General features: G+C 47.2%; 1 protein-coding gene across 1 annotated transcript in view; it reads left to right on the top strand.

Annotated features, from left to right (window-relative positions):
* LOC133136394 (ephrin type-A receptor 7-like) overlaps positions 1 to 14,935 on the top strand; it is a 107,183-nt gene that overhangs the window by 57,264 nt on the left and 34,984 nt on the right. The window contains exons 4-5 of the mRNA XM_061253850.1: positions 9,874 to 10,029; positions 11,309 to 11,656. Coding sequence (XP_061109834.1) covers positions 9,874 to 10,029; positions 11,309 to 11,656 — 504 coding nt within the window. The remainder of the gene's footprint in view (positions 1 to 9,873; positions 10,030 to 11,308; positions 11,657 to 14,935) is intronic.

The following is a 14,935-nucleotide window of genomic DNA, read 5'->3' on the forward strand; positions in this document are numbered from 1 at the left end:
GTCCCGTTCTGCGTCCCCTCCCGCTCCTGCCCCGTTCTGCGTCCCCTCCCCTCCCGCTCCTGCCCCGTTCTGCGTCCCCTCCCGCTCCTGCCCCTGCTCTGTTTCTCTCAGTTGTAAGTGCATAATGAGGCCTTTAGCCTCTGTGTCCCTCTCACTCAGCCTTCATCTCTATATCCCTCTGCTGCTGTTTTCATATTCCACTCTTCTTCTCTCCCTCTGGCACTTCTGTTTCCGCTGCTCTCAGCCTTTCTTGATCTCTGTATCCCTGTTACTCTCTCTTTTTCTACTGCTCAATCCCTTTCCCTCTCTCTTCTCTTCGCTCACATTACATTATATGTAGTCATTTAGCCAGTGCATTTATACTGAGCGACTTTTTCACCCGCTATCTCACACTCCTGCTCTCTCTCTCTCTCTGTCTCTCTCTCTCTCTCTCTCTGTCTCTCTCTGTCTCTCTCTCTCTCTCACACACTCTTATTGCACCTCGAGCCTATCTCTCTTATTTTTTCCTATTCGTAATCGCTTCACTTCGCTTTTACCTTATCCCGGCGACATTCTGTCCCTTAATTAAACCCAGGGACAAAAAAAAAAAAAAGGGAAATTAATGAAAGAAGAAGCGGTTAATTACACAACAAGGTCATCGGCGTTTTACCTTCACAGCTTAATTGCGGGCCTGATTGTGTTTCTGCCTCATTCTTTATGCAGGCGGCGGGCTGACAGACCCCGTTAATTGTCCCCGCCTGATGTTGGCGGGCGGCGCGCCTGGCTGCCGGGCTGGACACCTCGGCTCGGGGGGTGCTGTAATTAAACGCACGCGGGGCCCCCGGGGACCCCGCCGGAGCCTCGTCCGTCACGCGGCCGTCCCGCGTCAGGGTCGGCCCCGCCCCGCGCCGTTGAAGCGCTTACGGGCTCGGGCCCCGCCGGCCTGTCCGCCCATCGATCCCATCGGCCCATTGATCCGGGTCTATTGAGCCGTTTCATTTAAAGCCGTTTGCTTTTACCGATTGGATGTCTGATGGAATGTCGCTCCCTGTGGGGTTGCGTTCCCCTGATATGGTCTCCTACTGAGCTCCCCTGTGGACGTAGGGTTGGGCTTGTTGGTCAGAGGGAGAGGGACTGGTGCCCGGCTTTGATCGAGGGTCAGGGGCTTGGTCAGAGGTTGTTGGCCAGGTCCTTTCTGTGGGCAGCAGCCAAGCCCAGACCTGTCCCCCTCCGGATGATTCATTCTCACAGGCTCTCTGGGGACCAGATACCATTCAATAAGAGCATCCTCCACCTCTACCTCATTGTTCTCAATGTCAATAACCAATCAGATGCAATAACCCTCGGGTCTGGCTTCTCATTGGTTTAACTCGGTGCAGTGACCTTCAACAGAACTGTACCATTGACCAAGATTTGGTAAAGAAGCGCTGATTTGGTGAATTAGTGCAGGTTTCTCTGAAAAAGAACAGGTTCGGTGAATTAGCTTGGGGTATGATTCATCAAAGGCTCAAAGATCCATCTCTAGAGCTGAGCCGAGCTGTATTAACGAGCACCAGTTCGTTCCCGCTGGGTGCGGCGAGCCCTGATGAGGTCATTACCCCGAGCCGGTGGTCTCGCGAGCGAGGAGCTCCGGTGGTTCCGGCCAGCTGCCGTGCGAAATGAGGGCTGTCGGAGCTCAGCTTCCGTCGGGAAAAGCTCCGGCAAAGCCGGTTGCCAGGTTGTGAGGGTGCCAGGTTGTGAGGGTGTAAGCTGCAATCCAGCTCCGAGCAGTCCTGCTCTCGAAAAACCCCACGGACCAAATTAGAGAGTCGGCCGACTGGGAAAATGTGGTCTAATGTGCCTTAATTTGCTTTAAGTGCAATGGAAATCGTTATTTAGCATAAATTACCTGTGCACACTTTACCCAGTCATAATTGGCATGTCCGGTCCGTCTCTCTCACCAGCGGTTTTAAGAGAAGCCGAAAAGAATTTGCATTAACGTCCCCTCTGAAAACGTGTCTGCCCGAGAGAATTCAATCCAGTGATGCATTTGGTCTATTATTAATTAGCGTAGGAACTGTCTTAACTGATCTCGTCCTGCCAGCTTAGCCGTATTGGACATAGAAACATCCCAGATGAAAAGCTTTAGCGTATAATTGTTCCTATTCAAATGCTGCTTAATTGCAATAATAAGCAATCCATTTTTGCTTGACATCTCTGAGATGTGGGTTATGTAACCCGCACTTTATCTTGCAGCCCCATATAAAAACTTAAGTACAACATCCAATATGGCAGCTACAAGAGGCTCTTTCTGTCAACGAAAAGGCATCACCTGCTTGAATTGTGTCTTTCAATGAATAAGGGAATGCACCCTGGGATTGATACTACATTGATGGGTTACCCTTTATTCCTTGTCTTCATTAATATTATCGGTCGTTTACAATGAGTAATTGGAGAAACAATGAGGCTTGTTAGAATACATCGGCCTATTAGTTTGTTAAAAAAAACATAAGTGGCAAAATGAATTTGTGGAGTTGTTTGGGAAATCGGTGCTCAAACTCCTATAATTATGCAAATCCGTAGTTTTGATTTTGAAGTGCTCAGCTTTGGAGATGAGACCCTTGCTTCCAATTAAAAATGCAAAACTATTGTGTTTTTTATGCCTTGGTTACCTTGCGTGTGCAGAATGTGATCGCTGCACGTCCCTGCTGGAGTCCTCTGTTCCTTTCACCTCCACAGTACCTGCCGCACCAGGGTGACATTCGCAAAAGTCTGTGTTGCCCAGTGCATGATGGGTAGTCCATAGCTCTGTGCCATCAGAAAGCAGTTCACTAATGCAGCGGTTCTTAAATTCGGTCCTGGGGGACCCCCGTGTATGCTGGTTCTTGGTGTAGCCGATATATTGATTGATTGATTAAGGTGGTGGAAAACATGGGTTTAAATTCTTTCTTAATTTTCCCCTCAATCTCATTAACTGAATGCGGATTTGGCTCATTATCTTTGCTTTGTCCTGGGTTCTTCACTCTGGCATTTTCTACCAAATTGAAAATGACCAGGTGTCCACGCTTTTACCAGTTAGGGGCCTATTGATTCACCTCCGTCTTTAATTTGATCAGTTTGAATTTATGTAATCGTTTGCAATATAGCAGAATAAGCACAATGTGAATATTGGACTTTTATGCTTTATGGCATGAATAGATATTTCTGACATAACGTGGATAAGAGGGTAAATAATCCCTCAATGCAGAGGCGAATAATTAAGAAAAAGTAATAGCTTGTCATAATTCTCGGAAGGAAATGCAGCAGACACAGGGGTCCGAGTTTGAGAAGCACTGCCCTTATGGACTCGCTGCTTGAGAACGGGAGGTTCTGGGAAACGTTGTTTTCTGAATGTGAATTCAAGCAGGACGAGGCCATGACAAGGCCGATATAACACAAGGATTGTAATGGACCCTCAAACTGAGGGTCCTGGACGCTGTTTATTCCATTATTTACTACTCTTTGGAAGCACGGTCATCAAATGAACACTTAAAACCAAAAGCCCCAGCAATGTGTGATAATGATAACAATTTAAAGACATATTTTGTTATAGCAGGCTGATTAAAATGAATGGAAAATCTATTTTATTTTACGATTGATGACTTGCCCTGTTTAAGACCTGAGATGGGCTTCTTCATATTTTATCCGATAAAAATCGAGTGGGTCATGGGAAGATTAGACCTACTGGGAACGGAATGCCGTACTAGAATACAACCTAGATTTTTTGAAAATATAAGTTTAGTCTTAGATGTTTTATTTATTTATTTATTTATTTATTTATATATTAAAAGGTTATATATTATGTACAGTAATAGACAGCTTTTGATAAACTGGTTGAGGCTGCCTGAGATTACCACGATAGACCGAAGCAAGTCAGACAACCAAAGTCTGTGGCAAGTTCTCCAATGTCTGGAACAACCTACCAGCTGATTTTGTTATAAAACTGTCGGACAGTGTACCTAAGACAATTGATGCAGTTTTAAAGACGAAGGGTGGTCACAACGAATACGATTTGATGTAGCACTGCTCACTGCTCTATCAGATTTAAAAAAATATTTTAAGATATTAATTTCATTATTTTTGAAAGCACATTTGCTTTGTGGAATTTCTTAAATGTGCCTCAGACTTTGGTGTAACAAACACAAATCGCTATCCAGTTCAGCCCGTCTCTGCCCCAACATTCCCAGTAATGTTCTTCAGTCTTTACTGTTGCCTTCACTGCAAAGCTTCGTTTTCATATTCTAAGCCACACACACACACACACACACACACACAAACCAACACACACGCAAATGCAGATGAAAGATGGCAGTCTGTTGCTCAGTACGTGAGCTGTCTCTTCCTCCCTCTCTCATTTCATTGTTGTTTTGGGGGGAGGTGCTTCATCTGGATCAATACGGATCTGAGAAATGTTTTGTTTGGAAGCCGAGAGGAAGGAGTCATGGCACCCCCTCTCTAACGGAGAGAGCTGACCGACTGGCCCCACTCGCAGAGAGCCTGTAGCGGCTAACCCTAGCCCCCCTCCTCCCACACACCCTGCAGGCTAACCCTAGCCCCCCTCCTCCCACACAGCCTGCTGGCCCTGTTTCTCTGCCTGTCCACCTGCAGCCCTCACCCTTCTGCCCTCTCCTCTGCACTCTGTACCTCTAACTGCAGCTCTGAGCCCTGCGGCACACCGTTAGCCTCTTTACTCTACCGCTCTACCAGCAGTGTGTGCCTACAGTGCAGACACACACACACGCACATACACACACTCACGATCACACTCTCACACACACTTACTTATGCACATGCACTTGCATGCATACACACACATACAAACAAATACACACACATACACACACACACACACACACACATACAGGTGGTCGCTGCTCCTATGGGTCAACTCTAATGCCTGAGGATAGTAAGCACTTGATCCCAATGTTTGACAGGCCATGTGTCCACCCACATCACAGCTTTCCCGAAGAGTCCTGCCATGATGATGCATCGCGCGGCGCACGCTTGTGACATCACAAGAGCTGACATGGAAAGCAGGCGAGGGAGGGGAAGAGGGATAAGGAGAGAGAGCGGATGAACGGAGGGAGGGAGGGAGGGAGGGAGGGAGAGGGAGAGGGAGAGAGAGGGAGGGAGAGAGAGAGAGAGGGAGAGAGAGAGGGAGAGAGAGGGAGAGTGGCGGTGGAGCTCTGATGAGCTACGATAAGGGGAAAAACACGGTGTGGAAGTGTGTGAATTGAAAGCACAGATAATTCTCAGCGTGATTGCGATGAAGGGAGGGCGCTGTAATATCCTGTAATTGGGGCGCGCGTCCGTGTTGTTCCATTGTTCTGAGCGGAGATAAGCAGCCTCACACTGGGAGGGAGGGGGGCCTCATACAGTTCTGTCATCCTCCACACTTCTGTCTATCTCTCTTTATCTCTGTCTATTGCTCTGTCTCTCTCCCTCTCTCTCTCTCTCTCTCTATCTCTCTCTCTCTCTCCCTCTCGCTCTCTCTCTCTCTCTCTCTCTCTCTCTCCCCCTCTCTCTCTCTCTCTCCCCCCTCTCTTTCTCTCCGTTAAGTGGGCCCTTAGGTGTGCGAAGCAGGCTGACTAGGCCTTTGATGAAGCCTCCGTGTTGGCCACTAAAAATATGATGATGACCGCAGCATATGGGCCGCTGATGATAATGATGACACCGCTGTACTGGGCTCATGATGATGATGATGATGATGATGACGTTGATGATGGCTGTTCGGAAGTTGCTTGCCAGCAAAAAGTTGCTCACGTTCCAGGGCTGGAGTGCGGAGGCCTGCTTGCTCACACACACTCACACACACACACACACACACACACACACACACACACACACACACACACACACACACACACACACGCTCCTGCTCTGGTTACACACCCCGTGTCTGCGGGCGGGAGGAGGCATCTCCGCGGGCGCTAGGCGTCTGTTCGGCGGCTCACACTATCACTCAGCAGCCTGTCTGTGGCGGGAGCAGGGCGGGAGGATTAGCTGGGAGCTGGTGGCAGGACCTTTAAAATAGACCTTTCACTTGTCCATTAATGTGGATTTATTCCCTTCGTTAGCAAAGCTTTCATAAATTAGAATTAGCAGCGTAATGTCACTGATCTGAATATGGTGTCATGAATTATTGATTCGGCCCACACCGGCCCGCAAATCTACCCTGACATTTGGAAATAAGACCAAGCAGAACTACGCCGCGGAATAATGAAGGCCATTTGGGTCGGGATTGGAGAGAGGGAGGGGGGGGGGGGAGAGGGGCAGCAAAGCAAAGCGCTTTCCACATATTAATATTCATTAATACCTTCTGTCAGAAATGCACAGGAACAATTCATTGCTCACAGTTAGTGTATTAAGTGCTTCATGATTTATTGATGTGGGTGAGTGCAGTTCAGTTGTGAGAGCGATGCTGAAATTTGATGGTTATAACGAAAGGAGAGTGTTCCGGAAGAGCGGCGAGCCGATGGCGTCTGATAGGACACCTTCACGTCGTCCGCGGCAAACTCTGCGCTGTGAGTGGACGGCGAACGCGAAGCGGTGAGAGCTCTTCATCAGCACGGTCCCCCTCTTCATCACTCTCGTCCTGAGTGACTCACTGTTTCACAGTTTCTTAAACACTCAATGTTATTTACTGAGACCATTCAGCTTAAGTAGTTGTGCGAGAGTACGATGGCATTGCCTCACCTGGGTATCGAGCCCACACCCTAGAAGTGGAATCCCCTGACCATTATGCCACGCACTACCTCAGGGATCTTTAACTCGATCCAAATCCAGCCCTGGTTTTCTTTTCTCCCGGGTAATTGGTGCTATGGATTGCCCAGGCTGTCTTCACATCTGACTCACAGTACAGGGAGGGTGGAGAACCAGCCTTGAGGTGCTGATCTTTGCTCTGCATCATCCTCATTATGGAATGAGATAATGTCCTGGGTGCTGGGTGGCCCTGCTGGGGACAGGGTGCTGTACGCGGTGGTGTTGGTCAGTGGGGCGCGCGGTCTGGAGCAGGTAGAGAGGGGAATGTCTCCTCATGGCTTTGTGCAGGTCATTAAAGCCGTTGTCCCTCGCGGTCCCTGGAGAGCGGTTACCGAGCGGTACTTATAGACCGGAGTGCTCATATCCGTGTCGTCATCTCTCCATCCCCCACAGCTGCTCCCTGACACGCTGGCTCTGCCCACTGTTAAAAGCACCGGCTCGTTCTCTAAAGGTGAGATGAGTAAAATGTGTGATTAATATTCCCCTTCTCATTATCAGCCATCAGCGCTGATGGTTTGGGCTTGTCTGACCGGCCGGTGGGAGGCGGGGGGTTTAATCTCTGTAATCTGTGTCCCTGGAGGTGCCGTATTCATCACTGGCACACACTCGCTCCTGTGCATGTAGAGGAGGCCCGGATCAGATAAAGTAAAAGTACCAAAGTCTTTAAAGTGTGTTTAATCAGCTGCGCTGGTGGCTGTTAATGCACAGAGCCATCCGAGTGCAGCAAGGGCCCCTCAGGTACAGCAGGGGCCCCTCACATACAGCGGGGCCCTTCACATACAGCTGGGGCCCCTTAGGTACAGCAGGGGCCCCTCACATACAGCAGGGCCCCTCAGATACAGTAGGGGCCCCTCATGTACAGCAGGGCCCCTCAGGTACAATGTGGCCCCTCACATACAGCTGGGGCCCCTTAGGTACAGCAGTGGCCCCTCACATACAACGGGGCCCCTAAGCTACAGCAGGGGCCCCTCAGATTTCCAACTCAGCCATAGGGGTAAAAAGCTCTGGACGTAGCTTCCCTGTTATGCAGGGTTTGTTTGTTCCCCAAGCTGTGTGATGATTTGAAGTGTATGTTCTTCTGTTCTCCCTTTAAACGCGTGTTTGAGGGAGAACCCGCCAGTGGACAGCTCACACACGGACGCGGCTTTGAAAGGCCATTCCTCCTCCCGCGCTGCCAGCACATCTTCACATCTCACAGAGCCTCTTAAGACAAAGGGAAATAGAGGGGCAGTCTAGCTCAGGAGGGGGGCTTTCTTCACCAAAATCACAGCTCTCCCCATGCAAACAGTCTGCTCGAGGGGTTCCCAGGGAAACAGAGCAGATTTGCAGGCACCTCCAGTGTTTTTTTTACACGGGGCTGTTTGTAGACGTGTCAGGAGAGACATCAGACGGGAGATTATGATGTTTCGCGCGCTCCTCACATGAAACGCGCCGTGCCCTCTGATCGCCCGGAGCCGGGCGACGGGCCGCGGCTGCTAATGGGCGCCATGGCGATGCGGCGGCTCGGTGATGTCAGAGCCTGCACTCCGTTATTGACTTTGTGTCATTCTCGCCGCGCGGTAAGAGCTAGCGCGGCCGTTCCGGGCTTTCTCAGGTACATTAATCAAACGACAAGGTTTTGCATGTTCATAACTGGGATTTAAATGGATTATCTACTCGGACAGGAGTTTAATGCGGGGGGTGACGCTGGGAACTGTGGAATTCAGACGGTCACACTCCTTGCCGATTTCACGCACGTTACCCGCTGAGATGACTGGCAGCAAGCGAAAAATGTGATACAGGGATGCTGATGTCTGTGTGTCTTTGTTCTGTCTGTGTGTGTATTATGCATATGTGTTCCGTGTGTGTGCTTGTTCTCTGAGTGTCTGTGCTTGTGTGTGTGTTGAGTGGTGTGGGTTTGCGTGTGTGTTCAGTGGTGCATGGTTGTCTTTGTTTTTGTACACAGTGGTGATTCAGCTGTATGTGTGTGTAAGGGAATGTGTAATCAGCAGTGTGGTCTGTGTGTGTGTGTTTGTGTGTTCAGTGCTGTACATGTATGTGTGTAATTATGTATGTAATCAGCTTTCTCTGCCATTGTGCTCGCAGCCAGTTAAAGATTAAAATGATCTGTGTAATTAACTGTCTGTGCAAACACACAGAGTGGATGCGTGTAGTACACCTCCTGTACATGTGATATGACTGCTAGCACACTCTTATCTACTCACCGAAACGGGGCGTTGCTGCACTTTAATACTGTTACGGTATGTAACTCTGTCCTCATACTGCCGCGTATCAGTGTTATTTTTGTTATTTTCTAATTTAGCTTTTCCAAAGCGATTTACAGTTGATTAGACTAAACAGTGTGGGGTTAAGGGCCTTGCTCAAGGGCCCAACAGCTGTGCGGATATTATTGTGGCTACACTGGGGCTTGAACCACTAGCCTTCCGGGTCCCAGTCACGTGCCGTCAGTGCTATTCATCTGGGCTGCTCTGCTCTGTGACACAGATTAGCACTCCGGATGGGCTGTGATCTCTGTATCTGTACTCTTGAAATCAGTATTATTACCCTTCTGGTCTAATCAGTCTCATTATTACTCTGACCTGCAGAGTGTCACTGACATTGCTAATGCTTAATGTACCACTGTACAGTGTATGTGATGTCAGTACGCAACTGGTACTCTGCCCTGCAGTGTGATGTCAGTACTGCTACTCTGATCGTTAACCCTTTTTTACAGTTTGTTAATTACCAAGTATTATAAATCCTATTCAGAAATTAATCAATGTTGATATTTCATAATATTGATATTTATTAATATTAATATTTAGGTATTAATAAATACCAGGTAACTATTTAGAGGTAAGTACTATTAAACTCGCTGTAAAATGTATTTAGATAGTACTTACTGACTTTGTTTCGTAGTGTTTACTGCTGAAATCAAAGTAGTAATTACACAAGGAGCTGTGTATTTATCCAGTAAATACCAGGTGATTAGCAGGCTGTAAAATAAAGCGTTACCCTGTTAGTGCAATGCCAGTTCTGGTACTCTGCTCTGTGATGTCAGTTCTGGTACTCTGCTCCCATGGGATTTGTAGTTTTCATGCGCTTCCTGACCTCCTCTGTCCCTCTGCTCTGCAGCCTGCCCTCCTGGCTCCTACAAGATGTCTTCCAGGCAGCAGGAGTGCTTCCCCTGCCCGGCCCACAGCACGGCGGAGGAGGAGGGCTCGGTGCAGTGTGCGTGCGAGCAGGACCACTTCCGCACCCCGCTGGACAGCCCCTCAGCCCCCTGCACGCGTGAGTCTCCCCCCCGCAGAGCCCGCCCCCGGCCCTCTGCGCCTCCGCGCACAGCTCGCTGCTGCTGTCCGTCACTTATACGGCCCAATCACTCATCTTCAGCTCCGCTGTATTTTACCCAGAACCCCACAATCACCGTTTTATCTGGATTCTATAAATCTGCTCACGATGATAATACTTTATTATCCATTTTATTATGCACTGCACACACACACACACACACACACACACACGCACATTTCTTTTTTATTATAAGTTCACTCCGTGCGGTGTGAAAGCGGAGATGGAGAAGCAGAGAGAATTGTGCTTACATTTGCAATCTTCTGTTTTGCAGGTGACAGGTGTGTGTGTGTGTGTATGCCTGCCTGTGTGGGGGTGTTATGGAGCTCCACACAAGCTGTTTACTGTTCACCTCTGAACTCAGCTGCTCTGTGCTTATGGACACATGCACGTCTATGAATATGTGTTCTTAACCACACACACACACATGCACAAACACACGTATAGGTGGACATTCACCCACACACGCACACTCACACATGCACACACAGACACACACAGATACACATAGGCACAGATACGCACAGGCACACACACGCAGGTACAGGCACACACTGACTCTCTGTAATATAGATTTTCACGCTGAACATATGCAGTCATTGCTCATTTCTCACACAAACACATATTCTCATGAATCCCTTTAATTCCCTTCACACTTCATGCTTCACAGAAACATTACTTCTGATTTTCATTATAAATCGGATTATTGTATGCGACCATCTGCAAAGGTGCAGTGTTTTATATGAAAATGTATTTGATACAGTTTCAAGCAGAGACTTGATTTGGGATCAATAATCATAAAATGTAGAATAAACGTTTTTGTACACTTTTACATCATTTGTTCTTGTATGTGACAGAATACAGAGCAGTTCCAATAGCAGCACTGAGTCTGGCTCCATTTCTCATCACAGAACTCCATCTCTGCTTGCATAAACAAAAATAATCTCACCATTATTTACCAGCGCAATGTGAGGGTGGAAGTCACACTGTGAACCTGCTGGACAGCAGGGGCAGGTGGGGGTCATTAAGATTTGAATTATACCAGTGAGTGTATACGCAAAATCACTGAAGCCCTGAATTTATGAAACGCTGAAATTATAGCATATATCTAGAGTAGCACAAATTGTACGTAGATACAGATACCATCCTTAAAACAGGAAGGGGGAGAAATGCTTCATTGTAAATAAATAATAAAGTCCTCTCCATCTCCTTCTCTCAGGTCCCCCTTCTCCGCCCAAAGACCTGGTCTTCACCCTCAAACAGTCCACCCTCATCCTGGAGTGGGGTCCCCCGGCGGACACGGGGGGCCGGGGGGACCTGACCTACAGCGTGGGGTGCAGCCGCTGCCTGGGGCCCCTCCGGGCCCCCCAGCGCCAGTGCGAGCCGTGCGGGGCCAGCCTGGGCTTCATCCCCCAGCAGACCGGCCTGACGGAGCGCACCGTCACCGTGGTCAACCTGCTGCCCCACTCCAACTACACCTTCACCGTGGAGGCCCTGAACGGGGTGTCCGAGCTGCTGCCCGACAAGAGCTTCTACGCCCAGGTCAACGTGTCCACCAGCCTGGCAGGTAGGGCGACGCCCCACCCTTGTGTTTGTCTGTGTTCTTTGCTTTTCGCTATGCGCTGGTAATTGGGAACGAGAAGGGGTACATCGTCAGGTTAACCCCTTAAGGGCTGGGCCCGTGTGGGGTTTTCTGCATTCATTCCGTTTGTAACTGTGGAATTTTCAATCACTATGGTAACAGGATATACAGTTTGAATGTGTTAAAACTCTCGGTTCTATCTGTATAAGCTATTTTAAGATGACATTGCTTTAGCAACAACAGTTCCTTAGTTTTTAATGCAAAACGGCAGCAGAACTAGTCTTCTCTGCATTTTGGAAAGCCATATACTACACAAAATAAGGTAATGTCCATGTCCTTTCCACGGCAAGGGTCCAGCAAACCAAATGCATTCGGGTTCACTGTAGTATTATCAACTTAATATTTCTGAGAAAGACAGTGAAAACACCTTTGGCTCCACATAGAGGGAATTTTCATCGTCGTGACAATTTTATATCAGCAATCATCTGAATACATTCTCAAAATATTGTATTATTATTCAGTATGTTTAGTAATAAGGGGCAAGCCTGCTGTTGCATAATAAATTGCATGTGATCTTGTGGAATGGGTTTGACTTGTTGAAGGGGGTTTGGTATTTGACCAAAATGTCAATCAGTGGACCTCAATGAGTATACATGTTGTTATTGTGATTATTGTACTCATTTTCCTCTATCTGAGGAGAGCAGGAGGTGAGGGAGAGGTAGGGAAAGGAAGAAGTACAAACACTTTTTTTCGGATTTAAACTGTTTCATACTAATACAGTATTTTACACGTAATAAGACCCATATCATTTAGTTTCAACATTTCTTTTTGGAGTCTGCAAATGTTATTTTGACAAAGCTCAGAATGCTTATTTATGGTGATATTAAAATCAAATTTGAAATGGGATCCAGTGTTTGGGCTGTGGCTCAATTGTGTTTCTAAGTGTGCCAGGCGCTGCCACAATAATTTATATCCACTGCAATAAAGAAAATCTTCCACTTCCACTGTGTTTGAGCTTCTGTAACTTTGATTTAGTAATACCTGGAGTAATCCTGACTCTTGGAAAACAAACCGCAAAAGGTCCACTTTCAGAGGACACCAGGTTTATGCCTGTAGTCAAAAGAGTAGGCATTTTATTTTGGGTATGTCATTGTCAAGCTTGTGTTTAAAAAAAGTGGTTAATGTGCTACACCTTGGATATGGCTGGTAGTTGATAAAATGGCTGCTTTGTTTGCTACTCCCATTCTCTTTGTTTGGGCCTGTTGTTGATTCTCTTTGTTTTATGCTATACAACACTTAATACTACTCAATCACTCACCTAACATAACATTATACAACTGACGTTCCATACTTCCACACCGCTCATCTTGACTCATGGATTGTACTTTAGTTGAATAACTTTAGCTTAATTAAACAACCTTTGTGACTAATTTAGTGCGTGGTCTCTGCTTGTTTGTTACAAGCTTGAGCCAGGTTGTAACATACACCAACACCGCCATGGTGTTACTTCCCCTACTCCCCCTGCCATCTTGTCACTGATATGGAGTTGCAGTACATATTGATATCATGCAGGCTCAATGGTTATCAGGACTATCCATATTTCATATAATTTATTATTAAGAAATGCACATTTCCGGAGCTCTCAGTAGAAGATATTAAACGCACACCATTCAAGTTATATTGGTGGAGACATAATCGAAAGTGGATGGAAGAAGAACGGTCACAGTTGTACATGAACAACACAAAACAAATCACCTGGACAGGAGCTATTAAAAACAACAAGATGCGTTATAGCACTGCTGGTCAGTAAATAAAGTTCTCTCAAGGTTACTGTATAAGCTTACAGTTATGTATGGTAAAGCATTCCATAAACATTGGCACTTAAGTTTTTGAAAAAAGACAAATAAAGAACTGAGACATATTGTATTAGCCAGGAAAATATATGATGCCCACATTTCCGACTGAGGTTGGATGTTTATTACTTACCCTCCCAACAGACCAGTAGTACTGTAGTATTAATTACTGAGGCTTTACCTCAGTCTCTCTGCTGTAGTATGAATTACTGATGCTATACCTCAGTCTCTCTGCTGTAGTATTAATTCCTGAGGCTTTACCTCAGTCTCTCTGCTGTAGTATTAATTACTGAGGCTTTACCTCAGTCTCTCTCCTATAGTATTAATTACTGAGGCTTTACCTCAGTCTCTCTGCTGTAGTATTAATTCCTGAGGCTTTACCTCAGTCTCTCTGCTGTAGTATGAATTCCTGAGGCTTTACCTCAGTCTCTCTCCTATAGTATTAATTACTGAGGCTTTACCTCAGTCTCTCTCCTATAGTATTAATTACTGAGGCTTTACCTCAGTCTCTCTGCTGTAGTATTAATTGCTGATGCTATACCTCAGTCTCTCTCCTATAGTATTAATTACTGAGGCTTTACCTCAGTCTCTCTGCTGTAGTATTAATTACTGATGCTATACCTCAGTCTCTGTCCTGTAGTATTCATTACTGAGGCTTTACCTCAGTCTCTCTGCTGTAGTGTTAATGACTCTGTGCTGTAGTGTTAATTACTGAGGCTATACCTCACTCTCTGTGCTGTAGTGTTAATGACTCTGTGCTGTAGTGTTAATGACTCTCTGTTGTAGTGTTAATGACTCTCTGCTGTAGAGTATACTGTTGCAGCTGTAGAAGCTTTTGTTCTGACTGGGTGTGGACTATGAGCTGTGCACAGTATCACCTGAAGGGTCTTTTCGGTTTCCCCTCTGCAGAAACACTGTACTGATTATGTTTGCTCACCCTTGCCATCATCCCAGCTCCGTAGCTGTCAAATTACTTCCATCTCAATAACGCTGTTTGCTGAGCAAAGCAAGCTGAGGACTTGCCCTCAAAGCTGACTTTGACAGGCTGTCTCTCTGCCCCTTTCCGCTGCACCCGGAGAGCGGCTGGCGCAAAGACACCGCTCCTCCGCTTCAGAAGAAGGCAGGGAAGACGCAGGGCGGGCGCGGACGATAGATGCACAGATTTGCTGTTAATTAGTGATACCGCTCGCACAGGACACATCAGTGTAAGTAATCTTTATCCGACTGTAAAACAAAGAGCTCGTGCATCTCCCTTCCCCGCGGCGGAGAACACGAGCGTCGTTAAAAAGCTGCTGTTTTTTCACGGGAGGCTCTGGCTGAGACGCCCCGAGAGGGTGCCACGCAGACTGTGCCAGTGACACATCGGGCAAATTAATACGTCATTATCGCCTTGCGCTTTTTAATGCCGCGA

Source organism: Conger conger, chromosome 9, assembly GCF_963514075.1.
Source record: "Conger conger chromosome 9, fConCon1.1, whole genome shotgun sequence".
Lineage (NCBI taxonomy): Eukaryota > Metazoa > Chordata > Actinopteri > Anguilliformes > Congridae > Conger > Conger conger.